This window comes from Pseudophryne corroboree, chromosome 6 (genome assembly GCF_028390025.1).
Source record: "Pseudophryne corroboree isolate aPseCor3 chromosome 6, aPseCor3.hap2, whole genome shotgun sequence".
Classification (NCBI taxonomy): Eukaryota; Metazoa; Chordata; class Amphibia; order Anura; family Myobatrachidae; genus Pseudophryne; species Pseudophryne corroboree.
Genome location: NC_086449.1, coordinates 534,527,673 through 534,540,732, shown reverse-complemented (window position 1 = coordinate 534,540,732; position 13,060 = coordinate 534,527,673). Strand labels below are relative to the sequence as shown.

Genomic DNA, 13,060 nt, shown 5'->3' with positions numbered 1-13,060 from the left:
GAAACTTCTATTTGAATAGTTCTCAGTATTAAATCCCTTTAACAAGGGAGTCACCAATAAAGGGCTGTGCTTATTTAAACAGAAATAAACGTATCAAAACAAAATACACTAGAGATGTGCGGTTCCTTCTCCAGAAACTTAAATCCACCAGCATTTTTTGGATTTGAACCGAACAAAAACCCGGTACGGATCTCCTGAGGTCTCATCCAAAACGAGTCCTGGTTCAGATCTTCCTGCGATTCAGAATTCGGATTTTAAATACGAATTTTGGGTTTTTGATTGCAAAAATTACATGATTTTAGCCGTTTTTATCAAGTTATCAATCGAATTTTTGCCACACCAAAAACCGAGATCTGAACCAAAACACTTGAGGGTGGTTTTGCCAAAACCAAAACATAATTATGAATTAGAACCAAAACACGGAGGTCCTCTCACATCTCTATAATACACTGATCAATTGTCAAGCACCGTTGGCCTCGCACCCGACGATTTTCGCTGCTGTGATACTCCTTCCACTCCTGATGATGGCTTCTTTCTTCCCATCATCCTACGCACTATAGGAATAGGTACGCGGCTCTGCCTGGTCTCAAAGGTGCGGTCATGTGACCACTGTACACAGCAAAGGTACCAGATTTGACTTACTGTGCCTATATAAAGCAACTCTGAGACCACAACTGTGTGAGTATCAAACTCACTTCCTGAGTCCAGTATTCCTGGTTTTCTGAATCTTTAATTGTCTTTGTGTATTTGACCTGACTTATTACTGATTTTTCGCTCTGTCTTCGCAAACCAGACTTATCTTGACAGTCCCTTCTTGCAATCTTCACGGTTAATCTGCAATCAGTTTTTATACCGAGCCCAGCTTGTTTAACTTCGTACTTTACAGTGGCACGCCATATCTGAAGGAATAGCAGAGGGCAATGATATATGGGTTTATCAGCAGCGAAGCCCAAACCCCCTTGCGGGGGTCTCTAGGGAAGACCAGGGGCCCATTAGACTTTTGCCTCTGCTACTTACTGCACAATCTTGAAAATGAAATATGCTGGCAAAAAACATACATGTCTGAGTAGAGGAGCGTCTCGCTCTGCATAGTTTTCTGCTTTACCTTGGTATGCTCATAAGGAATATCAACTGAGGGATGGTAGCAGACAATTGTTTTTCCATCGGATGACATAGCCAGTTCCACTTTGCTAAACAAGAAGGAGATAAAACAGCTGTTTATTGCAAAAGTAGCTTTGGCCATAAAGGATTTTGTCCTCTAGAGCAGTGGTTCCCAATCACGGTCCTCAAGTACCCCCCAACAGTTCATATTTTCCAGGTCTCCTCACAGGATTGCAAGTGAAATAATTAGCTCCACCTGTGGGTCTTTTAAAATGTGTCAGTGAGTAATGAATACACCTGTTCAACTGCTAGGTGACCTGGAAAACATGAACTGTTGGGGGTACTTGAGGACAGAGGTTGGGAACCACTGCTGTAGAGGCTCGCACATAGATTCTGATTACATCACAGGCATGCAGCACTGGTTGAAAAAAATCTATGTAGCAATATCCATGTTTTAACATAATGTTCACACTACTTACATTAATTTATATTTTACGTTAAATACATAGCAATAACGGGGGCATGGTGGTACAGTGGTTAGCATTGCCTCCTCAGTGTCTAACCAATCTGTGGGTATATGTGCTCTAGTGGGGCAAAGACAGATGTGAATGAGTACATAATATCTGTATGGCGCTGCATATGACCATTAGAATGAGAAAAAAAAAAAACTGTGCGCGCGTGTGTGTGTGTGTGTGTGTGTGTGTGTGTGTATGTGTGTTTTAAAAAGAAATCAACCACAATGGTATATAAGACTCCCCGTTTCAAGATGCTCTTCACTAAATGAATGCAAAGGAAAAAAGCAAAATTAACATTAATACAAATCTGAACCTACACCATTGTAATACTGACCAGGCTGTAACATAACCCCAAACCATCCCAATTTCAGCTGGACAGTTCTTATTTGAGGGCTATATCCCGCTGTCATAATAGGGACCCAATTGTCCCAACCACTGGGCAGCTGAGGAGTGTTGATCGTCCATTACTGTTCTGCTTTGAACAGAAGCAGTTAGTTACGAGTCCCGAGCACACCTGCCACTGGAACATAGATAGTAAAAATAGTTACAGGTGGAGGACCAGCAATGGACAAATTGGTGGTCCTTTATAGGGGAATCCAACCTTGTGGCTGTTTTAGCGTCTGCAAATATCACATGAAGGGCTGGTCTTGACGCGTTTCTCAGCCTCAATTATGAGGTCGATGAAACAGCCCCCTAATTGAGGCTGAGAAACGCTAAAACAGCCACAAGGTTGGATTCCTGACTCCCAACTTCCACCTGCGGTTCCATTCAATAGTTGCTCCCGGCATCAGCGGCAGAGACCCCGGGTAATCCATCCAATTCTGGATGGTCTGGACAGAAACTTGCATTGTGTGGATACCTTAACGAGCTTCCGGCTCACGACTCCCTGCATATGGAGGAAGAGACACCGCAGCATCTCGGACAGTGCGGTCTCATAATGGAACTCACAAACGGGACCTTTGGTGGCATTTAATCAGAGCGGGTAAGCCACTGACATTGTACTCTTGCTTACCGCTCATCTGATAAAATTCTGTTTTGATTACAGCAGATTGTAATGTGTATGCATGCTACACATGAGAACATATACAGATTATCGCCATTAAATCATTGTGCCCCATTTGTGAGATTTGGACTAATAATTACAAGCTGATCTCAGGTGGATTATTGGGAGTTCAGATTTTTTGGAGAAGTGACCTTTCCTATATGCTGCTATTTAATAAGCTCCTCTTATACATATTTTTCTCAACGGCTTTCTAAGGTTGTGTTTGTTATAAACAGGAACAGTCACATTTCCATTATATCCAAACTGCAACTATTTTATGAACTGTGTTAAACTTAATCACTATTGTATAAAGTGGAAGGCTTGAAATTGTAACAGTAACGATTGGAAAGGATACAACTCATTTTATAGAAGTATATTCGGAAACAGTGGCTAAGATTCCAATAATGATGTACTTTGCAAATTGATCTATTTACACATACATATTTTATAGTTTTATTCATGCATATTATATTGTTGCATTGAAGAATTGTTTTTGTGTTTTATACATTTTATATATTAAAATTTGGATTGAAAAAAGGAATATCTTTACGGACAGCGCTTTTCTTCCCTAGCCCATAGGAAATTAATCCATTAGATAAAAAAAAAAAAAAAAAAAAAGGAAAACCCCTTAAATTAAATACGTACTGTATAGACCTATTACATCACATACCAATTGTAGTCATCAGGAAGTACTGAATATGTAGAACTTTGACAAAATGAAATTCTGTGATCTACAGACAAAAAAAAATTTATTAGGTTAAATCCATTAAAAAAAAAGGTTTAAATAATATTTTTTATCATCATCATCCACAAAGGTTATACTAGATGTGGCTTCACAAGGTTTGTATTTGTAGCATACTGCGCATACGCACTCTGAGCTAAGACTGCACATATTAAAAGTAACTGAGTGAATAAACCCTAAGGGGTAAATTTACTTAAGAACAATTTAAATTGACTTATTTCAAAACAATCTAAATCGATGTTGTATTTTAAGAGACTAAATCACACTTTGACTAACAGAAAAAAAAACTAAACTAAAAATAAATATTAAAATAATTGTCTGTTTGTAAATGTGCGTTTAGTCCCTGAAACATATCAGTTTAGATTGAAATATACCTTTATTAAATTAACCCCAAAATGCACATTCATCTGTTGATATGTTGGAGATTCACCTATGTGCTTAACTTATGTGGTTGTCTTCCACATAGTAAAAAGGCGATAAAGTAAAATTGTGGTTGTCATGAAGGGTTGGGTAGAGTAGGGATGGCAATTGGTACATCCCCCATCGATGGAGCAATTATCTTGAACCATCGATGGTTAGAAAATATGCTACCATCTACCATCGATGGTCCCTGGTATCAAATAGCCACGCATGCGCAGAAGAGGCTTTACTGGAGAACGTCTCTGCGAGCAATAGTTACCTCTGCGCATGCATGGCGTAGCTCCCCCGGCAACTGGCTGCACACAGTGGCCCACTGAGTGATCGACACAGTGGGCGGGGAGAGGGAGGATGGGGGCGGGGCTGGTGACGTGCTGACTGATAGCAGCCGCTATGCCTTCCGTTACTGTATCCCAGCAGCAGTAGACAGTAATGAGTGGAGCCAGGAGGCGAGGTACGTCTGGCCAAGGCAGCATCTATCTGCCCCTGACTCCAGGCAAAGTTAAAATCCATCGCCATTGGCCCCACACCCTACCATCGATGGTGGAACACTATCTGATGATCCGCCATCAATGGTGAAAGTATTAAATACTTGTCAAAAACCATCAATGATTTGGAATCATCTATGGTCGATGGCCATCCCTAGGGTATAGCGAATGTGAATATATGTGGTTGAAGATGACTTGGCGTAGTTGGTACTGCTTGTGTATCTCTGGCCCCCCAACCCACAGAAAGCTATTCTGTGTGGATACTCCCCAGTTCTAGAAGCTATATTTCACTTAAACAGATGCTTTCTAGAAGTTTAGGATGCAAATCCAACTGACGTCAGAAATCCGCCCTTCGTTCTCCTGGAAACGCCTGCGTTTTACTCACCACTCCCCGAAAACGACTCCAAACGGTCCGGATCCGCCCTGGAACGCCTTCTTCATGTCAATCTTCTTCGCGGTCGGCTCTGCGACCGCTTCCATCGGTAGTCGCGACATAACCCGGCGACCCCTCTCGTCGGGCAACGTTGCGCACTGCGGCTGCTGCGCATGCCGCACCCACCGCAGCGAGAAACCTCTGCGTGCGAACGGGTCAGAATGAACCCCATTGTCTGCTCTCACACTAAGACATATTTCTTCCAGATACGATGGTAATGTTTTGACGTTACCCCCTTCCTGGCTTGGATCATAGGGATAACCTTGTAAGGAATCACTCTCCTGGCTAGAATCAGCCGTTCAACTTCCATGCCGTCAAATGTAGCCGTGGTAAGTCTTGATAGACAAACAGGCCCTGTTGCAGAAGATCCTCTCGAAGAGGTAGAGACCACGGATCTTCGATTAGCATCTCAAGGCCCTTCGCAGCCAGTCCGGAGCAATGAGAATTGCTTGAACTCTTTCCCTTTTTATTCTTTTGAGAACTCTTGGGATCAGAGGAATGGAAGGAAACATGTACACCAGCTGGTAGACCCCCACGGAGTTGTCAGGGCATCGACCGCTACAGCTTGACCTGGAACAATACCGCTTGAGCTTCTTGTTGAGTCGAGAGGCCATCATGTCGATTTGTGGATAACCCCACCGACGTGTCAGCCACTGGAACAACTCCGGGTGGAGGCCCCATTCCACCGGGTGCAGGTCGTGTCTGCTGAGGAAGTCTGCTTCCCAGTTGTCTACTCCCGGAATGAAGATCACCGACAATGCCACGGCTTTTTTTTCCACCCAGAGGAGAGTTCTTGACACCTCTGATATTGCGGCCCTGCTTTTCATTCTGCCCTGTCGATTGATGTATGACACCGCTGTCACATTGTCCGACTGAACTTGAATGGCCTGATACTGAAGAAGAGATGAGGCTTGCAGAAGGGCGTTGTGGATAACCCTGGGTTCCAGGATGTTTATTGGAAGGATTCCCTGACTTCACCATCTTCCTTGAAACTGCACGCCCTGGGTGACTGCACCCCAACCTCTGAGGTTTGCGTCTGTGGTTAGCAGAATCCAATTCTGAATGCCAAACCTTTGACCCTCCACTAGGTGAGAAGTTTGCAGCCACCACAGGAGGGAGATCCTGGCTTTTGGCGACAGACGAATCCGCTGATGCATGTGAAGATGTGATCCGGACCATTTGTCCAACAGATCCAGCTGGAAGGCCCTTGCATGAAACCTTCCATACTGAATTAATTCGTAAGAAGTCACCATTCTCTCCAGAAGGCGGATGCATATATGTACTGAGATTTGGGTCGACTTCAAGACAGCCCGAACCATCGACTGGATCACCATTGCCTTTTCCAAGGGAAGGAACACTCTCTGAGACTCTGTGTCCAGTATAATTTCCAGGAAATGAAGCTTCTGCGTTGGTTCTAGGTGAGATTTTGGTAGGTTCAGAATCCATCCATGATCCAGGCGTAATCTGGTTGTGAGACCAATGTTCTCCAACAACTGCTCCCTGAACACAGCCTTTATCAGAAGATCGTCCAGGTAAGGAAATACGTTTACTCCCTGTCTGCAGAGTAACAGCATCATTTCTGCCATCACTTTGGTGAACACCCTCGGTGCCGTGGAGAGACCAACTGGCAGGGCCTGAAACTGGTAGTGACAGTACTGCAGTGCAAACCGTAGCTAAGCCTGATGAGACTGCCAGATCGGAATGTGAAGGTACACATCCTTGACATTAAGAGACACTAGGAATTCCCCCTCTTCCAGACCTGAGATCAACGCTCTTAGAGACTCCATCTTGAACTTGAACACTCGTAAGTATGGGTTCAATGATTTGAGATTCAGAATCGGTCTTACCGAACAGTCCGGTTTCGGAACTACAAACAAGCTGGAATAGTATCCCTTGTTTTGTAGATGAGGTGGAACTGGAACAATGACCCGAGTCTGTAACAGTTTTTGAATGGCTTCTTGTAAGGTTACGCTTCTTGTGAAACTGGTAAGCTTGATTTGAAGAATCTGTGAGGTGGGAGATCCTGGAACTCCAGCCTGTAGCCCTGGGATATAAGGTCTATGACCCAGGGATCCTGGCAAGATCTTGTCCAGGTGTGACTGAAGAATTGAAGCCGGCCTCCCACCTGCCTGTCTCCCAGGCATCGCGGTCCACCGTCATGCTGTAAGGTTTGACGAGGCAGAGTCTGAGCTCTGTTCCTGTGAACCAGCAGTGGCTGGTTTGCGTGGTTTACCTCTAGCACTTCTGGCGGCAGTAGAAGAACCTCTGGCCTTGCCCCTAAAATTGGCAGTCCAAAAGGACTGTAAATGAAATTGGGTCCTGAGTAGGCCTTCCTGGCTGGCGGAGCTGCATAAGGTAGATAAGTGGACGTACCCGCAGTAGCTTGTGAGATCCACTTGTTGAGTTCATCGCCAAATAAGGCCTCACCTGTGAAAGGTAGGCCTTCCACATCTTTTTTGGAGTCCGCGTCAGCAGTCCACCGACGTAGCCACAATCCCCTGCGTGACGACACTGCCATAGCTGTAGTGCGTGCATTAAGCAAACCTATCTCTTTAATGGCTTCCACCATAAAGTTCGCAGAGTCTTCTATGTGCTGCAGTAGTAACAATTTTCTCCTGAGGTAAGGTGTCTAACCCCTCAATTAAATTACGAGACCATTTAGCAATGGCTCGAGTAATCCACCCACATGCTATAGTGGGTCTCTGGGCCACCCCTGCAGCTGTATACGATTTGAGAGTAGTCTCAATCTTACGATCAGCTATATCCTTTAGGGAGGCTGCTCCAGGAACAGGTAGTACTATTTTACGTGAGAGCCTGGAGACTGATGTATCCACCATCTGTGGATTTTCCCATTTTTTACTATCCTCAGGAGGAAAAGGAAAAGATGATAATAACCGCCTAGGAGTTTGAAATTTCTTATCTGGATTAACCCACGGTTCTTCAAACAGGGTATTTAGTTCCTTTGATACAGGAAAAGTGGCTGAGCATTTTTTCTTTACATTAAAGTGAGATTCCTCACACTCCTCTGTCACCTTATCATGGAAATTTAGGACTTCTCTGATAGAATCTATAAGAGCCTCTATACCCTGCGACAGAGTACCCTCCCTTACCTCTATGTCCACATAACCTTCCTTCATTTCTGACGGTTCATTATCAGTCAGAAAGCAGGATATGGGCCAAAGTACGCTTTTGCGGACAAATGGTAGAGGACTGAGACGTTGGTCTGAGTACTGAGTCCTTTTTCATAAACTCAGCCATAGAGTGAGTTAAGTATTGCGTCTCTCTCATTACGAGATAATTTAGTAGAGATGGTGGAAATCACCACCCTAATGGAGTACAGCCATGCTGGCTCTGCCCCACTAGCCTGAGAAGAGATACTACACTGAGTACACACTAGTGAACCCACTGGAGAAGAGGAACACTGTGCCTTAAATGAAACACACTCTTTGCCTGACATACTGCAGCAGTGACAGCACACACACAGGAAAAGGTTAAATTCACATTTAACCCACAAAGAGCCCTTCCCGAGAGACAGAGAGAGGATAGAACCAGCAGATGGCGCCCTTATCGCTAAAGCCAAGCTTAGCCGGGTCGCAGACCAAGTACCTAGATTAGGGACTCAGTACACTAGTATATAGCTCCCACCTGCTATGACCCCCTGGTACCGCTGAGGTAATCTGGAGGCCCTCCGGACGAGTTGTGCATCCCTGTAATCAGCGTCTGTGTAGCTGCAGTAGGATAAAATGGCGCCTATGAGTTGATGGATCCGCTCATAGTTAAGCCCCGCCCCTTCAATGGCGCACGGTCTTTCCGCTCTTCTTTATACTGGCTTTGTGCCTGAGTGCATAAAATGGAGTAAGCCCCTTTTAAGCCTGTATTGCCAGTCTGGGTACTGTGTACACTACAGTGTACTAAGTCTGGAGAGTTAGTACTCGCCACTCTTCTGGCACTGTTAGGGATGGCAGCGTGCTGCGGGAATGTACGCTCGCCGTGGTGGGGCTTGCAAATAGTTCCCTCAGGAGCTAGCGTCCTGTCCTTCGGGCACATTTTCTAAACTGAATCTGGTAGGAGGGCATAGAGGGAGGAGCCAGCACACGTAACCAAACTTCTATAGTGCCCATGGCTCCAAGTGGACCCGTCTATACCCCATGGTACTAAATGGATTCCCAGTATCCCCTAGGACAGAGGTTCCCAAACTGTGTGCCGCGGCTCCCTGGTTTGCCTCGGGACACCTGCGGGGGTGTCGGGGGGTTGGTGGTCCAGGACCAATTCAAATTATTCATGGTCAATATAACAGGCAAGCCAGTCAAAATATGTGGCCAAACAGAAGCAAATCTTGTCCCTCACCACACAACTGACCCTAAGGATGACATATAAACGCGATCTACTTAATGTAATATTTCTTTCTAAATTTCTCAATAAGAAATGTTTGGCCTAGGGGTGCCGTGAAAAAAATTCTGATATTCTAGGCTGCCGTGATTCAAAAAAGTTTGGAAACCACTGGCCTAGGACATAAGAGAAATTAACTTACTTATAAGATGATAAGGTCAAGTGGACATGTAGAAGAGCGGGGGGACAAAGACATACTTATACTCCTTTCTCACATATGCCAAAAACATGGGATTTTGCCAGTGCATGCGCCTCGACCCAGATCTTGGCTTCACATGAACAGACCCAGCTCAAGTCAGGTGACCTTGGTCCATAACCTTGAAGACACGGGTATTTCCTAGGAGCAATCTGGTTCACCTGTAGTGTTTACAGATACAACCCAGGTTGACAGAAAAGTCTTTGATTGGCTGTTTGGGGCACCTGCAAATGACATCAACTTTAGGCTCCAGACCATATGACAGCAAGACAAAGTTAACTGGGAATACAGGGAAATGCTAGACAAGATAAATGCTCTCCCCCGGCGCAAATAGTAACATAGTGGCATAGAGAGCATGAAACGCTATAAACTGCACCTTCCTCCTTCTGAAATGACACTGTGCTATGTAGCACAGTGTCAGCAGCTGCATCAGTTTAATGTGAAAGTACTGTAAACTAGGAGCTCCATGTTACTGACTAAGTACATTAGCCATGTTTAAAACAATGCTGTCCCTACCCATCAGCCAAGTGACCAGCCAGTTTTCAGTGATATTATTGTGAGCCAAAAATAAAACATCCCCTTTAAATTACACACCATATTTTAAGGCAGAGTTGAAGCCAGGCTAATAGACTCCGGTTGGAGACCGTATTTTGCGGGGGCGTATGTGTGAAAGTGATAAATGAAGAAAGAGAAGGTGTCACAGGGAGTAAAAAAAAAAAATTAAGCTGCTCATTTTGTGAATCTTATCCTTGAAATAGAACAGAAGATCTTGGGCATTGATGGCAGTCAGAAGTGTTGCTTTGAGAAGACATTTAAATATATAAAATAGGCATTTGTGGATACAAGCCTGCGAGATTCTAAATATGTTTATCAGTGTCCATAGCAATTCAATAGGAGTGGTAGCTAGCATTATATTTGAATTTAGACATACAAGACTTATCAACGTTGTGCTACTTTGTATACGAAAAAAAAACACGTTTTTGGAGGCGTTCATTTGATAAATGAGAGGAATATATAGAAATTGGGGAGAGAAGTTGATCAAACTGAAAATGAAAACTATTAGCTACTGTGGAGGGATGGTAAAGTAGAGAAAGCGAGTTTGCATTTGATACATATCGCATTGAAAATGCAACTGTCCTGAAGTAAGAACAAAAGCCCTGATCAAAAATTATTCAGTTGAGTGTAGTATTATGTATTAGTAATATAGCCATAGGTGTTACCTTTGAGGCAAGGTCACAGGTGTGTACACCAAGGAGGAAATCAATCAGATGCAGTAATTTACTGCGGTGCAAAAGGGTGGTAGCGCAGAGCTGTAATGTCCAGAGCTATTCAAATACAGCCCCCTTTCCTCACTCGGTAAATTACCCAGCTAACACCCGTAAGCAAATAGAGGGGCAGATGTTTTAACCTGGAGAAGGAATAAGGAAGTGATAAACCAGTGATAAATGCAAGATGATAAACGCACAAGCCAATCAGCTCCAGTATGCAAATTGACAGGCGCTGACTGGCTTGTGCGTTTATGGGGATCGGTATGAAATACCTCCAATCAAAATACCGACGTTCAAAATCCCGACACCAATTGACCGATGGTCAAAATCCCGACAAGGTCAAAATACCGACACGGACAAAATACCGACAAGGTCAAAATACCGACACGTAAAATGCCGACAGGTCAAAATACCGACATGCATTTTTTGATGTTTTTTTGTGTGTATGTCGACATAAATCAACATGGACACCACATAAAGTGTACCGCTGCGCTCGCCATGCTTCGGGCACGGTGCCTCGCTGCGCTCGGCACACTATTATATTCCCCCTTCCAGGTCCACTGGGATGGTAAAGTATGAACAAGTCGGTTTCAATGAAAAAAATCATGAAAAACTCATGTCGGTTTTTTGACCTGTCGGCATTTTACATGTTGGTATTTTGACCTTGTCGGTATTTTAAATGTCGGTATTTTGTCCGTGTCGGTATTTTGACCTTGTCGGTATTTTGACCATCGGTCAATTGGTGTCAGGATTTTGAACGTCGGTATTTTGATTGGAGGTAAACTGACTGCATCCCGCGTTTATGACCTTGCACTTATCACTGGTTTATCACTTCCTTATGCCTTCTCCAGGTTAATACATCTGCCCCCATATCTGATATAAATTTCCGGACCGGTGAGATTACACATTTGTGGCACACACGATCAGGCCATTTAACATTCAAAAAGAAACCCCCTCTAACTATACCCCTGCGGCTAGCCTGCCGCTGCCTCTACTGGAAAGCCCCGCTGCTTCACTTTTACCCTCCCCCTAACCAAAGTCAGACTTCAGCACTCTGCAACTCTCCAGCTATTGTGTAATTATGGGGGAGATGTATCAAGCCACATATGAAGATAAGTGGGCAACTTGCCCATAGTAAGCAATCAGCTTCCACCTCTCAATTTATACAAATGTCCTTGCAAATGCTAGCTAGACGTTGACAGGGTGCTACATACCTCCCAACATGACCCTCTGCGGGAGGGACAGAATGCTCTGCTCCTGGACTTCCCTCTTAATGTATGATTGCCATCACCTGTGCTGTAACACCTTTCTTATCCATTAACCTGTTCAACACAGGTGTCGGCAATCATACATTAAGAAAAAGTCCAGAAGAGGAGCATTCTGTCCCACCTGGAGAGGGTCATGTTGGGATGTATGTTGTTGCTATGGGCAACTTCTCCAAGCATCCCCTTCTATAGTCTTCAGGAGGCTTGATGTATGTCCCCCTAGTCACTACAAACCATTGTCGGGGGCGGAAAGCGTAGTCGCACAACAGGTGGAGTGTTATGGGTTGTCCACCTGCTCTACCACACAAGCAAAGTCCTTGGGCTTCGCGCACATGGAGGACAGTCTCGGTGACCGGTCGCAGGTAGCACACATCGAAGGTCACGGTCACCTGCGCTGCCTTCTTACCTCCGGTATCCCCCGCCATGTAACCCGAGGATCCAGCCAGAGGAGAGCAGCGGAGACCACGCCAGGCACACTGTGCTGCCCGGCACCCTCTCATTACGGCGGCCGCCATGATGCGGGGAGGAGGCGGGACTGTGTATGGTGGGGGGGAAACATCCTCCGGGTCAGCTGACGGCCGCCTGCTCCCGCCCCGTGTGGTGGTGATGCTGCTGCTGCCGGTGCTCGGCTGCTGTAGCTACTCTGTGCTACGTGACAGTAGTGTAGTACTAGAACAGTACTATGCGGAGATTACTGCTCTGATGAGTACTGAGGATGGCATTTTACGTTCCCGTTACACAGTGGTTCTCAATCTCGGTCCTCAGAACTCCACACGGTTCGCTTTTTCCATGTCACCCAGCAGCTGCACTGTGTATCACCAACTGTCACATTTTAAAAATCTACAGGTGACCTGCAAAACATGTACCTTGTGGGGTCCTGAGGACAAAGTTTGAGATCCTGTGCCATAACATCACTGGGAAAGGTAACCGGGAACTTTCTGCTGCTGCGGATGAGGCATCACATTCTCATGTTCTTGCGCCGATGCCCCGGCAACTGCAGGGGTATCCGGACTCCAGGTCGACAACAAAAAGGTCGACACACCTTAGGTTGACGCCAATTGGTCAACACACCTTAGGTCGACATGGACAAAAGGTCGACAGGAACAAGGTTGACATGGAAAAAGGTCGACATGAGTTTTTCACAATTTTTTTTCCCTCTAACGTCCTAAGTGGATGCTGGGGACTCCGTCAGGACCATGGGGAA

The 13,060-nt window shown here is 45.1% G+C and overlaps 1 protein-coding gene across 1 annotated transcript in view; it reads right to left on the bottom strand.

Moving 5' to 3' along the window:
- The window catches only part of MRPL42 (mitochondrial ribosomal protein L42), a 52,507-nt gene extending 39,944 nt beyond the window's left edge, over window positions 1–12,563 (bottom strand). Inside the window, exons 1-3 of the mRNA XM_063927620.1 lie at window positions 12,263–12,563; window positions 3,329–3,389; window positions 1,106–1,190 (exon numbers count right to left, since the gene is read on the bottom strand). Coding sequence (XP_063783690.1) covers window positions 1,106–1,190; window positions 3,329–3,389; window positions 12,263–12,371 — 255 coding nt within the window. The 5' untranslated portion in view covers window positions 12,372–12,563. The remainder of the gene's footprint in view (window positions 1–1,105; window positions 1,191–3,328; window positions 3,390–12,262) is intronic.
- Between the last annotated feature and the right edge of the window lie 497 nt (window positions 12,564–13,060).